This window comes from Pseudochaenichthys georgianus, chromosome 8 (assembly GCF_902827115.2).
Source record: "Pseudochaenichthys georgianus chromosome 8, fPseGeo1.2, whole genome shotgun sequence".
In the NCBI taxonomy this organism is placed as follows: domain Eukaryota; kingdom Metazoa; phylum Chordata; class Actinopteri; order Perciformes; family Channichthyidae; genus Pseudochaenichthys; species Pseudochaenichthys georgianus.
Genome location: NC_047510.2, coordinates 2,701,557 through 2,725,032, shown reverse-complemented (window position 1 = coordinate 2,725,032; position 23,476 = coordinate 2,701,557). Strand labels below are relative to the sequence as shown.

The window sequence follows — 23,476 nt, the reverse complement described above, 5'->3', positions numbered from 1 at the left end:
TAAGGGTTCTACATCTGGGGAGGACGAAAGGGCTCCGATCTGCCAACTTGATGTTAAAACCTGTTGGATATGTAAAGTGTACATAATGCAGATGATAGCCAGTAATGCTGGTCCAAAAGCTGGTCCGAGTGGCCCAAAGAAATGTCCGGGAAACTTCTGGAAACCATGAATAACTTTTGATTAGACGAATAGAGCTTTAACAGATATGCTACAGGAACTACCGTTGGTGAGGGAGCATTACTTCTATATGTTCACTTGTTTAAATGCTTTGATTTTTATTATATTGCCTCGTCTTTTTATTTTTTTAACAGAAAAGCAAGTCAATATATGTAGCACATTTCAACACAAGGAAATGCAAAGGTTTAATACACATTAAAAGCATTAAGATATAATGCAACAGAAACACATTCTAAAACGACATTTAAAAACAAGTATGTGCACTTTCTCAATGAACGACTCTGAAGCATGTCTGACTCTGACCATATTTCACTTGTGCTTCCCCCAGCTGAAGTTCATGTGGGGGAACCTGGCGGTGGGTTCTGGGGATCGTTGGAGAGAAGTGTCCGTCCCCTTCCTCCAGCCAGGGCAGGTGAGAGTCTGCATCGCTAGATAGTCAATGTAAATGCACCTCCGACTTGTTATGTATGTGGTAAGCATGTCCCTGCGGTGTGTGTGCAGTGTATGTGGTAAGCATGTCCCTGCGGTGTGTGTGCAGTGTATGTGGTAAGCATGTCCCTGCGGTGTGTGTGCAGTGTATGTGGTAAGCATGTCCCTGCGGTGTGTGTGCAGTGTATGTGGTAAGCATGTACCTGCGGTGTGTGTGCAGTGTATGTGGTAAGCATGTCCCTGTGGTGTGTGTGCAGTGTATGTGGTAAGCATGTACCTGCGGTGTGTGTGCAGTGTATGTGGTAAGCATGTCCCTGCTGTGTGTGTGCAGTGTATGTGGTAAGCATGTACCTGCGGTGTGTGTGCAGTGTATGTGGTAAGCATGTACCTGCGGTGTGTGTGCAGTGTATGTGGTAAGCATGTACCTGCGGTGTGTGTGCAGTGTATGTGGTAAGCATGTCCCTGCTGTGTGTGTGCAGTGTATGTGGTAAGCATATCCCTGCTGTGTGTGTGCAGTGTATGTGGTAAGCATGTACCTGCGGTGTGTGTGCAGTGTATGTGGTAAGCATGTCCCTGCGGTGTGTGTGCAGTGTATGTGGTAAGCATGTCCCTGCGGTGTGTGTGCAGTGTATGTGGTAAGCATGTCCCTGCGGTGTGTGTGCAGTGTATGTGGTAAGCATGTACCTGCGGTGTGTGTGCAGTGTATGTGGTAAGCATGTCCCTGCGGTGTGTGTGCAGTGTATGTGGTAAGCATGTCCCTGCGGTGTGTGTGCAGTGTATGTGGTAAGCATGTACCTGCGGTGTGTGTGCAGCGTATGTGGTAAGCATGTACCTGCGGTGTGTGTGCAGTGTATGTGGTAAGCATGTCCCTGCTGTGTGTGTGCAGTGTATGTGGTAAGCATGTCCCTGCGGTGTGTGTGCAGTGTATGTGGTAAGCATGTCCCTGCGGTGTGTGTGCAGTGTATGTGGTAAGCATGTCCCTGCGGTGTGTGTGCAGTGTATGTGGTAAGCATGTACCTGCGGTGTGTGTGCAGTGTATGTGGTAAGCATGTCCCTGCGGTGTGTGTGCAGTGTATGTGGTAAGCATGTCCCTGCGGTGTGTGTGCAGTGTATGTGGTAAGCATGTACCTGCGGTGTGTGTGCAGCGTATGTGGTAAGCATGTACCTGCGGTGTGTGTGCAGTGTATGTGGTAAGCATGTCCCTGCTGTGTGTGTGCAGTGTATGTGGTAAGCATGTACCTGCGGTGTGTGTGCAGTGTATGTGGTAAGCATGTACCTGCGGTGTGTGTGCAGTGTATGTGGTAAGCATGTACCTGCGGTGTGTGTGCAGTGTATGTGGTAAGCATGTCCCTGCTGTGTGTGTGCAGTGTATGTGGTAAGCATGTCCCTGCTGTGTGTGTGCAGTGTATGTGGTAAGCATGTCCCTGCGGTGTGTGTGCAGTGTATGTGGTAAGCATGTCCCTGCGGTGTGTGTGCAGTGTATGTGGTAAGCATGTCCCTGCTGTGTGTGTGTGCAGTGTATGTGGTAAGCATGTCCCTGCGGTGTGTGTGCAGTGTATGTGGTAAGCATGTCCCTGCTGTGTGTGTGCAGTGTATGTGGTAAGCATGTCCCTGCGGTGTGTGTGCAGGTTGGTATCGTGAGTGTCGCGCTGTGTGGCCCCGGGGTGGAGGGCTCCTACACCTCCCACTGGCGCCTGGCCCACGGCGGAGAGCAGTTTGGCCCCAGGGTTTGGTGCAGCATCGTGGTGGACCCTCTGGCCCCGGCCCCCATGATGGCTGACGGGATCCTGGTGTCCCCCTGTGTCACCCCGCAGGTACAACCAGGAAGCAGGATGCTGATAAGACTGAATACATGCATTGATATAACACAGGAATGCACAGTGATGTACACACACACACATGGCGACACACTGCAGATAAGGGTGTGTACGTATGGGCTTCTCTGCAGGGTAAGAACCCGGCGGCAAAGGATGGGAAGACCTGTGCCGCTCCGGAGCAACCGTTGATGACCGTGGACCAAGAGGAGTACTACATCCCCTCTGTGGACCTGCTCACTGCTCAGGTAGCACACCTGCACCACACACTCAATGTCATGTTTAGTAGATTTGTAATAATGCATAATCCTCACCCTCATAACCACAGGCACACCTTCTAAGTGGTGTCTCATATTTAACACACACAGGTGGGAAAGTACTCTGAGCACAGTGTAGTAATACTATCGTAAAAGTCCAGCATTGTAATCAAGTTAAAGCACAGATGTATTTTCAGGTAAATGTACTTAAAGGGCCAAACATATAAAAATCATTATGTAGAATGGTCGAATTCAGGATAATATATATGTCATGGCTGAAGCTACAGTAGGTGGAAATAATGTTAACTACCTAAAATACTGTTGGGCAGAGGTAGTATTAAGTAAGTACTCGGATCTTGTAATTGAGTAAAAGTACCAGAGTGTACAGTAGGAATACTCTGTTACAGTAAAAGTCCTGCATTCAAAATGTTCCTCAAGTGAAAGTATAAAAGTATTCTCATCTAAATATAGTGAAAGTAGCGACAGTGAAAGTAGTCGTTGTGCAGATTGGTCCATTTCAGAATAATATATATATATGTTTTATAATGATTGATCATGAAAGTGTTCTCAAAGCTGGTGAAGGAGCAGCTAGTCTGAAGTACTTTGTAGACTGCAGGCAGGGTTGGGAGGGTTACTTTGTAAATGTAATCAGTTACTGATTACTGAATACATGGCTCTGAAAGTAATCTGAATACAGTTACAGTTACGTGTCTTAAACCTATTCAGATTACTTTTGGATTACTTTCTTTTTCCATCACAGATGGTATGTTTTGGTGAACAGGAGACACAAAAAGCAAAAGGAAACTGAATGTGTTTTACTGTTGTAATGGCGTATCAAGAGCACACTGAAACATCACATCTGAAACGATGTAACAACTTAATACACTTTTTGGGGATGCAGCTTGGGATGTGAGGACATGCTTAGAAAGGGCGTGTCTCCTTCTGTCCTGCCAGTGTCGGCAGGACATGAATTAAAATGAAAACAAAAATAAAACATTTGATCTCAGGTTTCGGGTGTCAATTTCCCTCGACTGCCACAGTGGAGATGTTGCTGTTGTAGCGGAACAGGAGCACCTGCTCAAGGTGTTCATCTAAGTATATCTACTTAGTTACTTCCCACCTGTTGGGTTCATGTATAGTGCTTTTTGAGATTGGACGTGGAGTCCTTTGATGCAGACGGTGTGTGTTGATGGTTGGAAGACACAAGGTACACTGGACCGTGATATTCTTCCATGGTCTTGTTTACATTTGAAGTGGTGTCGATATCGCCACGATTTAAACGCAGACTTTTGTTCCTCCATGTTTCGTTGTTATCGTTTCACTGAGCGAGCGGACCCGCCCCCTTTTTTCTGCGGCGGTAATAGGTTTTGTGCGCTGTGATGACTCGGCTGTACCTTTAGTAATGCATATTAAATGTTGTGAGGAAATCTTTCCACCAATAATTCCAATAAGTATTCCAAAATGTATTCACTTCTGGTTTACGAAAGTAACTGTAATCAGATTACTCGTTTTTCAAATGTAACGCGAGCTGAATACAGTTACTTGATTTTTGTATTCTGATTACGTAACGCCGTTACATGTATTCCGTTACAACCCAACCCTGGCTGCAGGGGAGCTGGTGGATTCACTCCAGGTGGAACTAAAGCCTGATTTAACACTTGATTATATTTCACATCACTCATCCACATCTGTGAAGTAACTAAAGGGAGTGCCAAGTGTAAGCTAGTGTGACAATGAGCCTGTGTCCACATAGCTCCTCGCACCGCTGACAGGCTGGCTTTGCCCGCTTGGGTTTTATTATCTTGTTGGGCTACTTAATATGTGTTTGACCTTTGTTCTCAGCACCCACCGGAGGATGTTTGTTCTCACACAAAAGTAGAGTTTAACAAAAGCAGCACATTGTCACAGCATAGAATGTTCCGTGATAAATGACGTAAAGGTCTAGATGTAGTGTGGTCTTTCCCGCTCACAAGTGACGGTCCAAATGGAAACAGCTGACTTTGTATATGTAGTGTACGTCAAACTCCTAAAGCTCCGCCTCCTACATCTCCCATAATGCCGTTCAGAGTGTTTACTGGCTATCTGTTGTTGCTGATCTCTCAGGATCTGCTGTCTTTTGAGCTGCTGGACATCAACATCGTGCAGGAGCTGGAGAGTGTCCCCAACAACACACCTGCTGGTAAGACCACTTGCTGTGTGTCCTCTGCTCTGTGTGTGTGTTCAAAGCTGATATTGTTTGAATCAACAACACAGACATATGATATTGTAGTGAAAACCCAACACTATCCTCGACTGAGGCGGATACAGAGCTGAAGCTCCCATTGTGATTCTGAATGATTCTAAATCAGTGCTACATGTCGGGGGCCTGGCTGATGAACAGACTTCAGTCTCTGATGTCTTTTATCCGTTCAGACATGACCCCATGCATGTCCCCTCTGCCTCAACATGGCCACCTGCAGGACAAAAGCAGTCCCTCTCTGGGTCTCATCCAGGAAGAGACTGAAGTCATCAATAGCATTATGGGTAAAGGAGTTTTCTATTCATATTTGCTCAAGGTTCTTGGTGGATCATTGAGGAAAGCATGCACAGCCTTACATGCATGTGTGAACTGTCCGAATGAACATATTCACTCATACTTAATGCAAAGAAAGAGACAAATGTCCCCTGTCCAACATCTGCTCAGTGAAACAACAGACACCGCAGAATGCTACATATGGCCATCACTTCTCTTCGGAGCACAGTACCCTCGATGTGGAGCTAGCTATCATAGCCACAGCAAAAGATAGAAAGCAGTTGTAGAAGAGATGTACTGGCCTTTTAACCAATACAGATGATAGTTGAGTTATTGTCTTGATGCTCGTGGACTAGACTAAAGCTTTACTGTACATGCTCCACTACGTGCTCCACTACGTGCTCCACTACGTGCTCCATATCGCCTAAGTATTTGGCAGCATATGCAGAGTGGGGACGCAGGACCCGGTCCATGAGCCGCTGGAAGGTGGCTGGGCCCCGAACAACCCGAAAGGAAGTGTGACAAATTGGTACAAACCATACGGAGTGGAGAAAGCCGTTTTCTCCGTGGACTCTTGTCATCGGGGAATCTGCCAATAGCCCTTGGTTAAATCCAGTGTTGCGTAAAAGCGAGCAGTGCCTAGCCGATCCAGGAGCTCGTCGACCCGGGGCATTGGGTAAGCATCGAATTTGGACATCTCATTAACCCTGCGGTAGTCCACACAGAACTGGATTGACGCGTCGGACTTGCGTACCAGCACGACGGGTTAGCACCATTCACTGGTGGACTCTTCTATCACTCCCATTTCTAGCATGGCCTGAAGCTCCGCCTGAACAATTTTCTTTTTGTGTTCTGGCAACCGATAGGGCCGTGAACGAATGGGCATTTCTATGTGGTGGTGGATTAGAGAGGTGCGCCCTGCCAACGGGTGGAACACATCTGCATCGAGGCAACGTCTGCTCTCTGACCCGGTGAGAGATGGTCGTCACAACAGACCGGTCACAACTCCTCTCCCTCGATTACCGTGGTGGCCAGAGAAGCATGCGCCACCTCCCGCCATGCTTTGAGGAGGTTAAGGTGGTACATCTGTGTTGCTCCCCCCTGTCAGGACGCACCACCTCATAATATACGTCCCCCACTCGCAGTGTGACCACGAAGGGCTCTTGCCACTTGGCGAGTAATGTAGAGCTAGAGGATGGGAGTAACACAAGCACTCAGTCTCGACCCTCTGTTGTACAGGCGCTGCTGACGTTCCTGAGCCTGGAGCAAATTCTCACGTGATATGAGTACTTCTCCGACCTCTTACAGGTGCACACCCCCTCAAGGGCTTTGGGGTCGGCTGATCAGCTGCTGCTTGTAGTCCCAACAACAAAGAAACAGACCAGGGGAGACCGAGCGTTCTCATCGGTAGCCCAACGACCTGCCCCCTCATGTTAAATTGTCGCCCACTCTTGAAGCTTTTAAGTCCCGCCTAAAAACCCACCTCTTGTCCCTCGCTTACCAGTCAGTCTGAGCTATGTCTTACCTATTTGTATGCTTTTACTGTCTGTCCATAGCCTTTATGTGCCTTGTATTTATTCTTATGTGTGCTTTTTTATCTTTTCTTATTTGTAATATTATATTTTATTATAATGTTATGTTCATTGTGAAGCACTTTGGCAAACCCTCTGTTTTTAAACTGTGCTATATAAATAAAGTGGATTGGATTGATATCTGCCCCAGAGAAGGAAGTTTTGCCCACAGGTCCATCACATATTGAATTACATTTGTACTGGTGTTCAGACACTCCTCCCAGTTTTCCTTAATTAGCTCCAATACACCCCGTTGCTTCCGGACAAATAATAGCTCTAAGGGAGAAAATCCTGTGGAGGAGGGGCACCTCCCGCACTGCAAACAACAGAGGGTCTAACAATTGTTCCCAATTACGACTAACTTCGTGAATGAACTTACGAACCATGTTCTTTAGTGTTTTGATAAACTGCTCCACCAGGCCGTCGGTCTGAGGATGGTAAACACTAGTCCGGATTGAGTGGACGCCAAACATTTTATACAGCTCCCGTAGTGTGCGTGACGTAAATGATGTGCCCTGGTCAGTCAGGATCTCTTTCGGGATCCCGACTCGGGAGATTATATGAAACAGATGAAACTATTCCCTGAGACAGCTTGGTGTCAAACGGTCCTCCTCTCAGGACCCAGCCGACTGCAAGAGCAGCATGCTTTTTACTGAGAGCCTCATTGCCTGATTCTGATCAGCTGTCTTGTCTCTGGCTGAGCCACTCCCATCACTCCAGCAGCCGGCGCTCCAACCACACCCCGCTGCCACAATGTCGTGGAACAAAACGTGAAGATCTTGTTAGCTTGTATTAACAGGAATCTAACCCAAAAACTCTTGATTTTGAGACTAAGGGACCGGAAAAGGCTACCTCTTTTCAGATTCAGGACTCCTTTGTAGCACTTCATGTTATGGAACCACAGAAACAAACTGATGAAATGAAATCATCGAGGGCATCCTATCACCCCAGAAGACATGCTTTTTTTCAAATAGAAGCTGATTTGAAGACATAACATTTGTCCAACTTCCTGTTACTCAGATGTCCCTCATGGGGCGGGATCCGGAGCAGAAGGGGGAGGAGTCCCAGCTCAGGAGGAAGGGGAGGATGACATCAGCGGGACTCAGTTTGTTTGTGAGACTGTGATTCGCTCAATGACCCTGGAGGAGGCCCCCGACCACGCCCCTCCGAGAGGGCCCCGCCAGGGGACCGGTAAAGGTCAGTCAGCAGAGGCTGCTCCTCTGAAGCTGCAGACTAAATGATGTTGCTTTTAATCTGTCTTCAGATTAATTTCCAGTTTTTGATTGCTGCTTTTTTTGATCAAAGTGAGGGCAGCAGAAATACGGTCAATCGATCAACCCTTATTTTTCCTTTATTGACTTAGTTTGTCCAAACGTGGAGTTTGTTCAAAATACAATCTCATGTTTATACATTTTAAATAGATGTGTAACCAGCCTCCATTGATGCTGCTCTAGTGAACACATGCTAGCCAGATAAAGTTATACTTATGTTGTTGCTATTTAAGCAACCTTCCACTAAACTAAAAAACAAGCCACCATTAGTTTAATAGGGATATTGAAGCAGTCTATAATGTTTGGTAATGCATTTGACGCCATCTGCAATGCGAAATCAAACGTCAGGGTCAAAACAGTATGCAAGTGTTCACAGAGCATGACAAGGCAGTGTGGGGGAGTATCTGCAGTGAGACACAACACAGGCTATATTCCCCCTACTTACTATGCAGAATGTGTAGATGTTACGCTACGTTTTGAAGGCATAAACCGCACCGTCGTAGGGTCGCGTAATGTCATTGGCTAAAAATGAAGGAGACATCTGATTGACTACAAACAGTTTCCTGGTGAAAATAATGCATTTGTCAATCTGATGGCGTCGTCTCAAAAATCCACACACACATGCAGAGATTCATGCACAAAAAGCATGTTTTATATAAAGGTAATTACATTTAAATATGTTTTAGATGGAAACATTAAACACTTTTAAATACATATATTTGTGGAATAATAATAAAAAAAAAAAAAGAATGTATGGATCAGAAAAATATTTGTGAAACGTATTTTTATATATGTGGATTTGTGTATACATTGAATTTTTTTTAATATATATAAATTACATTTGTGAACCCTTCTGTGTGGCTTCATTAATCTTGAGACTAATCTAACCATATTTTCCCGCCTGCAGCTCTATGTGTTTGCATGTAAATACAGAGTATCACAGTTCAGTGTCTAACAGTGGACTTCCTGTTTGCCCCCAGTGCTGCGTCCTGCTGCTCAGGGAGGCTCCTCCTCCTCCTCTTCCTCCTCCTCTTCCTCCTCCTGTGTGAAGAGTAAAACAGTGAGGACAGAGGAGAGTGCAGGCAGAAGCCCCAGCACCTCTAACCCCCCACTGTTGGGCCCCTCCACGCTGAAGGCTTCCCTCCCTCCCCCTATCAAAGCCTCGCTGCCTGCTCCCCTGGTTGTGGCCCCGGCTCGAGGACCCAGCTCAGCACCGACCCCACTCCTTGCTCCGCCCGGGGCCTCCACCCTGCACACAGCCACAGGTGACGCACATTTTGATTGGACCCTTTTTTATGTTGAATGAGAAGAGTTTGCTAAACATGTGTAATCTAGAAAAACACCGCTTTGGCTTCAAGTTTTAATCCTTAAAGATTCGCTCTACTCAAAAATGTGTTTTTATTATGTTTATGTCCGTCCTTTAGATAATATTGTATATTAGTTGTAGTATCTTCTGTGTTTTGACTGCTGACATCAATCCTTGAGGTCACATATTCTTTCTAAAAGCCACACAAATGATTGCAGACTGAAAATAGCGTTAATAATGTTATCAGGTTATTTAACCTTTTTGTAATTAATATTGCTGACTGAATGTTTCCATGGTGTGCTTCAGCTCCTTGTTGCTGCTTCTTCGCAGTTCTCAGTGAATTGTAAACCACTTTAGAAGGGCGGCCCCATCAAAGTAAATGGACTGGTCATTGTGCTCTTAGAAGACTCAGATGTCCTTGGTCTATTGGTCACCTGGACTTTTTTTCAAAGACTTGAGCACTTGTCTGTAAACACACTTTAAAGTTATGCTCCAGAGATTCTGAGAGACAACATTAACTGATTAACACAATTGTAACATATCAACCTCTGAACAAGAGATATTAGAAAACTCTAAATGTATTAATTAATGTATTGGCGGTGGTGGCGAAGTCCATAGGGACTTGGCTTGGCAACTGGAAGGTCACCAGTTCAAGTCCCGGAAAGACCAAGTGCTACCGAGGTGTCCCTGACAAGGCACCGTTCCCTACACGGCTCCCCGGGCGCCGTACATAATGGCAGCCCACTGCTCCTAACACTAGGATGGGTCAGATGCACAGAAACCGTTTCGTTACATGGTACCTGTACTATGAAATGACAATAAGTTGAATCTATCTATCTATCTAATTTGTTCATCCTATGGGATTAGTTTTGTGTCATAAAGATAAAGCAACACTTTCTCAGAATCAAGCAAAACTAAGAGTTTAAGAGAAAAAAAGTCAAACAAAATAAAATAAATTTCAAAAATAAAACTATAAGTTGCAAACAAATCATTTGTGAAATCATGTAAACTATAAGTCTTTTTTCTTTGTTTTAACATAGGTTTTTGTTTGCAGTTCTTGTTTCTTCTTTCTCAATGATCAGACTTTTGCTCTCGCTGCAGCTCTTCTCGTTTGCGCTCTCTCATTTTTTGTTTTCGATTCTGACACAAACATCCTAGGTGGGCGGGACTTTCAGTGGTGCGTCCCCATTGGCTAATCAGTTTTTGAGTGACAGCCCACTACACCACAGATCATACAGTGCAACTCATGCAGCAAACTCCGGAGTCCACTCGGCCACGTTAGTGTCGGTGTCTCCTGGGGAGTTTCATGAACATATCGGACTTCTCTTATGGATTGCTGTGCATTATACTTGTGATGTGTAGTTTATACTTTGTTCCAACTTTAAATATGTTAATACCTGAACACACTGCTGCTTTTAAATAATTTCCCAATTTGGGATTGATAAAGTGTCTATCTGTTTATGTTATAGATTAAAAAAACACATCTATGTATTTTCAAGCTAAAGGTGATACACAATATAAACTGTATACTATTATTAACATGTTTCATTTCAAAAGCATATATTGCTATGTTTAGGACAAACAATTAAAGACTGCTTTAATTTAACAAATTCTACAATATAAAAGTGGCAGATTTGCTTTATTAAACAGACCTGACCTAGGCTGCATACCAACACAATTAGCCTCTTAAGCCCGAAGGTCCCCCCAGTGGACCCCTCCCACCGTTTTTTTACGAGACTGTAGAGGCTTCTCAATTCTTAAATTTCCCCTCCTCGACTCCCCTCCTCGACTCCCCTCCTCGAGACTTAGTCCCGCTCACAGGAGATTTGAGCGGAGGACCGAGGAGGGGAACCGAAGAGAGAGGAGGGGAAGCAGCAGACGTTTAAAGAAATGAGAACTCCTCTCCTCTGAGCGGTCATATTAAAGCGAGGTCCGTTCATTATTACGTGGCAACAGCTGCATCAGCTGTCGAGTGTTTTGTCATATTTTATAATCTCTGTTAGATCAGCTGAACATTGTTCCCCCACATATTTAATTTGAATTCATTGAGAGTGCGGTATAATGAGACAATAACAGGCTACAGATGCGGGGACACACACACAAATATATTTATATAAATATATGCAATTTAAAGTATGAGAGCACTCTCATAATAACGTAACACAATCAAAGACTGGATATATCCCCCCCCCCCCCCCCCTCCTCTCTCCGGTCGCTGAAATGGGGAATTGAAATTACGGGCCAAAAGTTGTATTTGCAAATATTACAAGTAAGCAGAGGACACCAAACCAACTGAGACCTGTCTGTCCGCAGCATCTGCGCACTGTACAACACACACCTACACACTGTACCACACACACACCTACACACTGTACCACACACACCTACAGCTCCTAAAGCATAATCAGGCTACAGCCGTTGTGTATTTTATTATGTGAAGCACTAAATGGTCTTAGAAAAATATCGACTCTTTGTTGTAGATATCTACTAAACTACAGCATACAAATACAGAGAGTAATGTAGGCCTGTTATACTGAGTGATATATATTATACACACTGCTCTGCTTTCTGCAGGACCTCACAGCTGTTCTCACTGTAAACATCGTGTTGCGATGAGAGCAGTTTCTAAAATAATATCCAGGGGATGCATGCAGAGCTGTCATTGGCTGAGATAAGTCCGGCCGTGCGTCACGCCTCTACCGTTCCCGGAAATGCATCCGCGGAGGAGCCGTGGAGGCACCATCAGTGTCTCCTCGGTTAGAGCTCCTCCAGAGAGCCTCCTCGACGCTCGATGCTCGATCCTCGGTGTGCATTTAGAGAAATGAGACGTCCTTCAAAATGGCGCGCTGAAATTCATTTCCGGGTCACTACCGGAGGACCGAGGAGTCGAGGAGGGGACATTTGAGTATTGAGAAGCCTCTAGTGTCTCAGCGCTTCTTAACATTTATGAAACTATTAATGTTTCATACCCTTTTAAAGGTAAGAAACTCCGCTAACTGACAATAAGAACAATTGTTAGCTAAAAAAAACACAAGAGTAATACCAAGCCTTTGAATTAGCATTGAGCGAAAAAAATGCTAACTAATGCTAACGCTTTTTTACACAGAACTCACGGTAGAAATGCCCTTATTACTATCTTAACTGCACAAACAAGATATGTTTACTGATAATCCATCATCATGTTTATGGCAATATACTGGGTATAAAGTTTTGCCGTCCAGGCTTGTACTTTCAGATATGTTTCGTCTGCTTCTCTATTACGTCCGCAATGGTAATGTTTACGTGGATTTGGGAACTGCCCATCGATTCTATTGGATGTAATGGTTAAGAAAAAGGTGTAAATCACCCAAATCGACCAATGGGTTCCAGAGATATGGTCCTGCGTAAAGTATAAAGAATGCCAGCCAGCTTATGTACATTACGCAGCAGACTTTACATATTGTTCAACCCAGTCTCACGGCATTTCGTGTTCATCAACACGATTTTTAATCTATTGATTCCTGTTCACCAACACGATTTGCCCCTTTTTTTCGTGTTGCACAGCACGATTTTAAAAGCAATGTATTTCTACTGGTAATGTGTTTCGTGCCTGCAGGCTGCATCACGTCTTTTTCTCCGGTCGGGTCGAGGAAGACCGGAAGCTGTGTGGTTCATAAAAACATGTTCTTACTCAATATCAAGCCACAGTTATTGCTTTTATTTTAAATCGTATAATTTCGGACTGTTGTTGTCGTCTGTGAGGAAAATAAATGGGGCTCAGAGCCTCAGGATACTGAAATCTGTATTTTTAAATCTTTTTTCCTTCTAATTTGATATTCTTTTCAAAATAACACACTGTTATTTACTCACCAATAACACACAATTATCCTTGCTTTTATTTATTGGTTTAATTCCATAATCTCTGGCTTTTTTGGCATCCGTCAGGAACTGAATTTCAAAATAAATATAACCGGAAACAGACGTAGGCATTTCGAGCGATTACCCAAGATCCTCAGCTATGGTTTTAAGCTCGCTGATTGGATGTGTTAGCCGCAATGCATGCTGGGATTTGGTGTTTATATTATATGAAATCCGGAAAACATTTTAAAAGAATAAAATAATACTTAATTCCGAGTGCTCTTGCTTTTCTCTTTGACAGTCATCACATAACGGCATTGTAATACACGGTTCGGCTGCATTAAATATTACAGATCTGCCGTAGTTCTTTATTTAGAGAGCCCTGATGAGAAGACCTTTGGAAAAACTGGAAGAAATGGCGCCGAAACTGAATACTTGACGTGGATCATAAATATATCAACAATTAAACAACATCTTCAATTTCTCTTCACACAATACGTCTCCTTGCAGTATCAACATTAATTCGGCTGACTTTTACATTTGATCTAATTCATAGATAGGTTATATTTACACCATAACGGTGCACAGCTGATAGAAAAGGACTGTAGTTTTTAAAGATATTACTGATTTTCTTTGAATGTAAGAATGTAAATACTGAGTCTGAAATAGTATAGCAATATGCTGTAAAATTATGTGAAAGCATGCATACAACTATACATCTTCAGATGTTGTACATACACACTAATAATACAAAGTTATTATGGCTGTGTGCACCTTGTGTGCACCTCCTAGTGGTTAAAGCACGTTATTGAATTATTGTTTTTATGTGTTATATTTGATTAAAAAAATATTAAGAATACATACTTTCATAGGGGGAAAGTATAAATATAGAAATATAGAATATAAAAAATCAAGAAGATACTATAAGTGATCTCTACAATAAAACAGTTTAGTGCAGGATGTACACAGATATTAATAGGAGGAGGTGCAAAACAGAAAAACGGATTAACCTTTATTTAAACATTAAATATTAAGCCTGACAACGTAATTAACGTCTAATATATTGCTTTCCTGCAATGTTAACTATGTTGAAGCACTTATTTTAACTGATATTATACACATTAATTATACTCTTATGTATGTAGATAGAATAAGAAATGTGCAGAATATGACAGTTTAATGGTGGAGGTACACACATATTGATAGATGTCTTGTAATGCACTGTTGAGGAACCTGTGACCCAAGTTTTTCATTCATTGCATAACTACACCGTAGTTGTGTATGATATGTCAATAAACCTTTGAAAATATTGAAAGGGATGTGCAAAATAGCCATAATATACAGTCTTTAATTAACTATTAGTAGAGAATAACGAGTAATGAATATACTTTATTACTTGTTTCCATTCATGTCAATTGCAGTTACATGTTTAGTCTTCTCAAGCACCAACTATCAAATATCTCTCCTGATTGTTGGCACTTGACAATCACCTTACCTGAATTTTACTCAGGTGTAACTAAAGTCTGATTTAAGGGTTGTTTATATTTCACATAATTAATCAGAATCTGCAAAGTAACTCAAATAAATGCAGTGGAGTAAAAATACCAGGTTAACCTCTGAATTGTAGTGGAGTAGAATTACAAAGTAGCAATGAGCTGTCATGTGGGTATACGGCATTAATATAATGCTGCACATTATGGACACAAGTGATTTTCACCCATTTATTAAATATATGTTTTACATTTGATAACACCAATGTGTAATGTAATAATGGCAACTGTAGTCCTAAACGATAGCTGGGGATTATGGGTAGTGTAGTGTCTTCGGCCATCCTAAACTCAGAAATGTTGACAATCGCAATGATGCTCGAAATGTCCCTTATAGGCCTACGTCTGTTTCCGGTTATTTTTATTTTGAAATTCAGTTCCTGACGGACGCCAAAAAAGCCCGAGATTATGGAATTAAACCAATAAATAAAAGCAAGGATAATTGTGTGTTATTGGTGAGTAAATAACAGTGTGTTATTTTGAAAAGAATAACAAATTAGAAGGAAAATATTTAAAAATACAGATTTCAGTATCCTGAGGCTCTGAGCCCCATTTATTTTCCTCACAGACGGCAACAAAAGTCCGAAATTATACGATTTAAAATAAAAGCAATAGTTGTGGCTTGATATTGAGTAAGAACACGTTTTTATGAACCACACAGCTTCCGGTCTTCCACGACCCTACCGGAGAAAAAGACGTGCTGCAGCCTGCAGGCACGAAACACGTTACCAGTAGAAATACATTGCTTTTAAAATCGTGCTGTGCAACACGAAAAAAAGGGGCAAATCGTGATGGTGAACACGAATCAATAGATTCAAAATCGTGTTGGTGAACACGAAATGCCGTGAGACTGGGTTGTATTGTTTACTACGTAAGGAAGAAGGAATTGCAGGACCCAGAGCGCATGGCAGATAACGGAATTGCAGTTTTATTGCTTATAGATTATCAGAACATTTCAAAGGGGACACAGCCACATTGGATATTAACCTATGGATTAACTACATCATCGTTTTTATCGTTTTAATGCCATTGAAGACCAGTTTAGACCAGACAAAGAGGAAGGTGAGCCATGTTAGCCTAGCGCATTAGCGCTAGCGCCACTTGTTTTGATGTACGTTTTTGTCGCGAGTTTGTATCTTTCAGTGTTGAGGTGGGCACCGTTAGATTCTGTGTCTTTACGATCATAAACAATGTGTTGGATGTGCAGCTAGGATAAGTAATAAGGGAGCTAGGAGTGATTTTCGGTGCAGTAATAGGTTAGCATTTTTCGCTCGGGGCTAATTCAGAGGCTCACTGTAAGAGGATAACAGAGTAGGCCTATGTTTTATTTTATTTTTATTTATTTTTTTTCACAACAGTTGTATTTGGATGGAATGAATGCCTATAGTGATAATTCAAAGTAATAAAATGATTTTTACAGTGAAAATGTTCAAATGGAACTGATGGTTCCCAAATTACCCAGAGGTGAGTCCGCTTGGACTTTATTTTTGTAAACCTCTCTAAAAAGGTCAAATTTCACTTGTTTTGCATCAATCTTGATACAGGGTACTTATTATATGTTATAGTTTGGATTCCTAAAGCTTTTAGTCTACTAGCCCATCATTCAAGGGTGGTTTTCACTATCAGTAATGGGTTTTTTTTAGGCAGACATTAGAATTTACATGTTTTTACTGTGTTCCATCTGAATTTACTTTAAAATAAAAACATCTATATTGATTCTGACACTTCTACATCCAACTCACAGATGTAACCTTGCTTTGAGAGAAAAGATTATTAATTTACCCCTTTTAGAAGTGAAGATATAGTCTTTGTTGTGTTAGTGGCATTTTCGAGCCTGAAACCTGAAAAACAGGCTGAGGGCTTAAGAGGTTAGGAACATGCTCACATCTTACTATGTTGGTCTGAAGAGCTGAAGCATTCATACACTATGGATAAAAATGCTTCTCCCTTTCAAAAGGTGCCATCAAAACAAAAAACATCACAACAAATACACGCAGCATACATACTTAGGAATAAGGAATACAGTGCAGTAATTATTTCCAGTGGTATAAAAAATAAAATCTAAAATGTAATAATAATAATAATAGTAGTTATGTATTTATAATAATAATAATGATATATGTATATACACTGAACAAAAATATAAATGCAACACTTTTGTTTTTGCTCCCATTTTCCATGAGATGAACTCAAAGATCTAAAACATTTTCTGTATACACAAAATAACCATTTCTCTCAAATATTGTTCACAAATCTGAAAAAATCTGTGATAGTGAGCACTTCTCCTTTGCCGAGATAATCCATCCCACCTCACAGGTGTGGCATATCAAGATGCTGATTAGACAGCATGATTATTGCACAGGTGTGCCTTAGGCTGGCCACAATAAAAGGCCACTCTGAAACGTGCAGTTTTGCTTTATTGGGGGGGTCTGGGGGGGTCTGAAAACCAGTCAGTATCTGTGACCACCATTTGCCTCACGCAGTGCAACACATCTCCTTCGCATAGAGTTGATCAGGTTGTTGATTGTGGCCTGTGGAATGTTGGTCCACTCCTCTTCAATGGCTGTGCCAAGTTGCTGGATATTGGCAGGAACTGGAACACGCTGTCGAATACGCCGATCCAGTGCAGTGACGGAAGATAATCGATTATAGCGTAGTAACGTTGCTTCCTGATTTTACGGCCGCGGCTTTACTATAACGTTTTTCTTTCTGTCACTTTAATATCCAATCGGTCATTGACGCAGAGATTAGGGAACAGACGTGACAGCGGCACAGCAACACCAAACACGGAGCAGTCTGCTTTATCCACCAACACAAGAACACCAGTCCAGAACCAACAACAGAAGGACCCGCTCTGAATCACTCCATGTCGCTGCGGCTCAGAGACACACGGATTTATGTTTTTCAAAAATAATCGCGTTACAATCATGTCAGGTTTTTGGTGGATTTAATTATGTCTTGGATTGCAGAGTATGAATGCCCTCTAGCAATTTTCAGACGATATATACGTGTGTAAAGTTTGTGAAGGCAGGAGGAAAAAAGCTTCCGCGATCACCGTTTCCTCTCTGTTCCTCCAAACCCCGCCCCCTCCCTGAAAATAATGAGTGACAGGCTGACAGTGACCCGATAGAAACTTTATTATTCACTTAATCACTGAGATATAATGAAGCTAACTTAATCTCATACATTCATGGGATTTATGTAACAGTGATACAGAGAATGTAAGTGTGCACCCACATGCAGTATTTTAGTTTGTATATGCCATTGTAAATACTCCTGTTGTCTGCTGTGTTCAGACTCAAGTCCTGTGTGTGATGCCACATTCAGGACATTCAGTGTCCTTTCTTTAACAGAAGGCCGTTGCTAGAAGCTGCAGCTCGACTGCAGAAGCATTATTTTTTTGTTTTTGAGGATGGAACAACTTCACACACAGATAGGGAGGCTAGACCTACAGTATACAATTCATAAATTAATGTCAAGACATTTATGTTATTGATTTCTGAAGCACTTTCTAAATAATAAAAAGAGAGTTCATATGTATTTACTGCATGTATGCATTGATGAAAATAAGCCATGTGCAGTAATATAGAAAGTTGAGGATGCAACGCATTGGTATGAATCGTGATGCATCGGGATATCGAATTGAATCGAATCGTTGACAGGATAATCGTAATCGAATCGTGAGACCAGTGAAGATGCACAGCCCTAGGTGACATGTCCGGTGAGTATGCTGGCCATGCAAGAACTGGGATGTTTTCAGCCTCCAGGAATTGTGTACAGATCCTTGCAACATGGGGCCGTGCATTATCATGCTGCAACATGAGGTGATGGTCGTGGATGAATGGCACAACAATGGGCCTCAGGATCTCGTCACGGTATCTCTGTGCATTCACAATGCCATCAATAAAGTGCACCTGTGTTCGTCGTCCATAACATACGCGTGCCCATACCATAACCCCACCACCCCCATGGGCTACTCCATTCACAACATTGACATCAGAAAACCGCTCACCCACACGACGCCACACACGCTGTCTACCATCTGCCCTGAACAGTGAAAACTGGGATTCATCCGTGAAGAGAACACCTCTCCAACGTGCCAGACGCCATCGAATGTGAGCATTTGCCCACTCAAGTCGGTTACGACGACGAACCGGAGTCAGGTGGAGACCCCGATGAGGACGACGAGCATGCAGATGAGCTTCCCTGAGACGGTTTCTGACAGTTTGTGCAGAAATTCTTTGGTTATGCAAACCCATTGTTGCAGCAGCTGTCCGAGTGGCTGGTCTCAGACCATCTTGGAGGTGAACATGCTGGATGTGGAGGTCCTGGGCTGGTGTGGTTACACGTGGTCTGCGGTTGTGAGGCCGGTTGGATATACTGCCAAATTCTCTGAAACGCCTTTGGAGACGGCTTATGGTAGAGAAATGAACATTCAATTCACGGGCAACAGCTCTGGTGGACATTCCTGCTGTCAGCATGCCAATTGCACGCTCCCTCAAAACTTGCGACATCTGTGGCATTGTGCTGTGTGATAAAACTGAACATTTTAGAGTGGCCTTTTATTGTGGCCAGCCTAAGGCACACCTGTGCAATAATCATGCTGTCTAATCAGCATCTTGATATGCCTCACCTGTGAGGTGGGATGGATTATCTCGGCAAAGGAGAAGTGCTCACTATCACAGATATTTTCAGATTTGTGAACAATATTTGAGAGAAATGGTTATTTTGTGTATATAGAAAATGTTTTAGATCTTTGAGTTCATCTCATGGAAAATGGGAGCAAAAACAAAAGTGTTGCATTTATATTTGTGTTCAGTGTATATACAGAGTCACATTTATTTCACATGCAGGATGATTAAGAGGTATGACATTCAGGTGTTAAGAGCAATGATGGCTCTTGGGAAAAAACTGTCTTTGAGTCTGTTTGTTTTGGATGTGATACACCTGTAGCGCCTGCCGGAGGGCAGCAGGTTGAACAGGTGAAAGCCGGGGTGTGAGCTGTCCTTAACAATGTTTTTGGCTCTACAGAGGCAGCGGGAGGTGTACATGTCCATCAGGGAGGGGAGAGGGTAGCCGATGATCCTCTGTGCTGCTTTTACAACTCTCTGGAGCCTCATCCTGTCGGCCTCAGTGCAGCTGGCGTACCACACTGTGATGCAGTGTGTCAATAGGCTCTCGATGGTAGAAGGTCACCAGCAGCTTAGTGGCCAAGTTGTTGCACTTCCTGAGCACCCTCAGGAAGTGCAGACGCTGCTGGGCCTTCTTGATGACAGCTGTGGTGTTGTCCTTCCAGGAAAGGTTGTTGGTGATGAGGATGCCGAGGAACTTGAAGGTGTGGACCCTCTCCACACACTCGCCGTTAATGTCGAGGGGAGCGAGGTCGGTAGTATTCCTCCTGAAGTCTACGATGATCTTTTTGGTTTTTGTGGGGTTCAGTGCCAGGTTGTTCACTGAACACCACGCTGAGAGCTTCAGTACCTCACTCCTGTAGGACGACTCGTCTCCTCCTGAGATGAGCCCCACCACAGTGGTGTCGTCAGCATCATGTGAGAAAATTATATACAGTGGGGCAAACAAATATTTAGTCAGCCACCAATTGTGCAAGTTCTCCCACTTAAAAAGATGAGAGGCCTGTAATTTTCATCCTGGTACACTTCAACTATGAGAGACAGCATGGGGGGAAAGAATCCAGGAAATCACATTGTCTGACTTTTAAAGAATTGATTTGCAAATTATGGTGGAAAATAAGTATTTGGTCAATAACAAAAGTTCATCTCAATACTTATTGAGATGACCCTCTCCAAGTTACCCTGTAGGTACGGTCTTTGAGGTATGAGGTGATGAGGGAAAGTGCAGAGCCTGAAACTCCAAGTTCTTGGAGAGTGCGAAGGAGGATCTGATGATTCACCGTGTCGAATGCAGCAGACAGGTCCAACAGGATGATGACAGAGGAGAGGGAGGCTGCTTTAGCAGTGTGCAGTTCCTCAGTGACAGCAAGGAGGGCAGTTTCTGTGGAGTGACCTGCCTTGAAACCAGACTGGTGCGGATCCAGAAGGTTGTTCTGATGGAGATAACAGGAGAGTTGTTTAAAGACAGCGCGTTCAAGTGTTTTCGACAGGAACGGGAGGAGAGAGACAGGCCTGTAGTTTATAACATCAGACGGGTTGAGAGTGGGTTTCTTTAGGAGAGGGTTTACTCTTGCCTCCTTGAGACTGTTTGGAAAGTGACCAGAAGTTAGAGAAGTGTTGATGAAATGGGAGAGAAACGGTAGAATATCAGGAGCGATAGTCTGAAGGAGGTTTGAAGGGATAGGGTCCAGAGGACAGGTGGTAGGGCGGGCAGAGGTAATGAGGGTAACAACCTCACTTGGAGAGAGAGGGGAGAAGGAGGTTAGTGTGTGGGTGAAAGGAGGGTCTGGTGACCCAGCGGTGAGTAACGGTGAGTCAGAAAAAGAAGTGGTTTGTCAAAGTGGTTAACAAAGTCGCTTGACAGAAGGGAGGAGGGGGAAGGGCTTTGGGGGGGTCCAGGAGGGAGGAGAAGATGGAAAATAGTTTGTTGGGGTTAGAATATGAAGAATGGATTTTATCTTGAAAGAAAGTGCTTTTTGCCTGAGAGATCAAAGAAGAGAAAGAGGAGAGGAGAGCCTGATAGGTTAGGAGGTTGTCATGGTGTTTGGATTTCCACCGTTTCCGCTCTGCTGCCCGAAGGACGGTTCTATTAGCATGCAGTGCGTCATTTAGCCAGGGAGCAGGAGGGGACTGACGAGCCTGCCGAGATGTGAGAGGACAGAGAGAGGATGAGAGAGTAGAGAGGAGAGTTTCTGCAGCAGAGTTTGGAGGCAGAAGTTGGAACGAGTCAGAGGAAGGGGAGGGCTGAGAGCACCGATGAGGCAAAGGTAGAGGGGGAGAGGGAACGAAGGTTACGGCGGACAGGTGCAGGGTGGGAAGAGATTAGTTTGTTATGTTTGGAAAGGGGTAGAGAGAATGAAATGAAGAAGTGATCGGATGTGTGGAGCGGGTTTACAGAGAGGTTAGAAGTAGTGCAGTTCCTTGAGAATATGAGATCAAGGACATTGCCAGCTTTATGAGTTGGTGGGGATGGAGACAGTGAGAAAGCAAAGGCGGTTAACAGAGATGTTAGTTCATCTATCTTTCCCGTCTGGAGGTTGAAGTCTCCGAGAAGTACAGCGGGAGGGCCAGTTTCAGGGATGTGTGATAGGAGATTATCCAATTCCTCCAAGAAGTCCCCCAAGGCGCCTGGTGGACGGTAGAGAACAACAATGGTTAATTGTATAGGATGGGTTACTGTGACGGCATGGAATTCAAAGGTGGAAGGAGTGAAGTTAGGTAGCTTGAAGAGGGAAAAGCTCCATTTGGGAGAGAGCAGGAGACCAGTGCCACCTCCTCTGCCAGTGGGTCTGGGTGTATGGGAGAAGGAATATGCTGTGGAGAGAGCTGCTGGGGTGGATGTGTTGAATGGAGTAATCCAGGTCTCAGTGAGAGCAAGGAAATCCAGGGACTGCAGGGAGGCGTAGCCAGAGATGAAGTCAGCCTTAGGAACAGCTGACTGGCAGTTCCACAGGCTGCCTGAAACTAGATGTTGGATCTCAGTGGAGCATGTGGGATAGACGAGAACAGGCTGGTTACACCGATTAGGGATGCCAGCGATTATTCGAATATTCGTTACAGTCTCCATAATCGAATATTATTTTTAAAAATCGATTTTATTTATATATTTTTTTTTTATTATTTAAATTTTTTTTATTATTATTTATGTTTTTTTTTTTTTTTTCTGGCTTAGTTTCAACCAAAATATATATATATGCTAATAATAGTAATAGTATTAATAATTGTAAATGGCCATTGGTCACACCACCAGTTTGTTTTACTGTAAACTTGGAGGAAGCCTGCGCAGAGCAGACTGCTGCTGCAGCAGCTACACACCGACCCCACCCCCACCCCCCCTCTCCCTCTCTCGTGCGACTAAAGATGAACAAAGCGGCAGGTAAAAAGAGTTCCTCCTCGTGGAACTACTTCGAACTTACAAGTCCAAAGGAAGTTAAATGCAAGCTCTGCGAAAAGACGTTGGTCTATCACAGCTCAACCTCAACAATGCGTTCGCATTTGAGTGCGAAGCACGCCAAAGAGGTTACAGAGAAAGACACAGCACAGCTGGCCATTACCAACTTCACTTCAAGGCCATGTCGTTGTGATGACATGCTTGTTTGTTGTTTGTGCTGTTAAACATGTTACAGTAAAGACAACAACGGAATTCCTTTTGTCTGATTTTTTTTTTTTTTCGTCCTTTTTTTTTTTTCCTCCCGCGGGGGGGGGGTCGAATAATCGATTATTATTCGCCAGGGCTGCCGAATAATCGATTTTGATCATGGTCAGATTCTGGCAACCCTAACACCGATTAGGAGATACACGGGCCAGTGATAATTGCGATAGGACACATGAACAGGAATGGAGAATATACACATGTTTTTAGCAAGAGTGGATATAAACACCAGCGATACTTAGCTCAATCAAAGTAGGGTTTGCCTCCCTCGTGACTCCCGCAGGACTCTATTGTCTTCGTCTGTCTGACGCTGAAGCTCACGCTCCAGGAAAGTGCTGCCTAAAATGGTCACCAGTCCTGATTGCTGAGTTGTCACAGCTGTGTGGTCACTCCCCTTTAACCTCTTCTACACCGCACCCCCGATACCGGGGGGAAAAACGCGTCATCTGCAGGAAACAGCGTCTGAGGGCAT

The 23,476-nt window shown here is 43.5% G+C and overlaps 1 protein-coding gene across 2 annotated transcripts in view; it reads left to right on the top strand.

Annotated features, from left to right (window-relative positions):
* nbr1b (NBR1 autophagy cargo receptor b) overlaps positions 1-23,476 on the top strand; it is a 66,405-nt gene that overhangs the window by 25,717 nt on the left and 17,212 nt on the right. The window contains exons 11-16 of one of the 2 annotated variants that reach the window (XM_034090152.2): positions 506-589; positions 2,235-2,420; positions 2,555-2,668; positions 4,781-4,856; positions 7,781-7,957; positions 9,012-9,296. In XM_034090152.2, coding sequence (XP_033946043.1) covers positions 506-589; positions 2,235-2,420; positions 2,555-2,668; positions 4,781-4,856; positions 7,781-7,957; positions 9,012-9,296 — 922 coding nt within the window. The remainder of the gene's footprint in view (positions 1-505; positions 590-2,234; positions 2,421-2,554; positions 2,669-4,780; positions 4,857-7,780; positions 7,958-9,011; positions 9,297-23,476) is intronic. The other variant, XM_034090153.2, reaches the window with a different exon arrangement.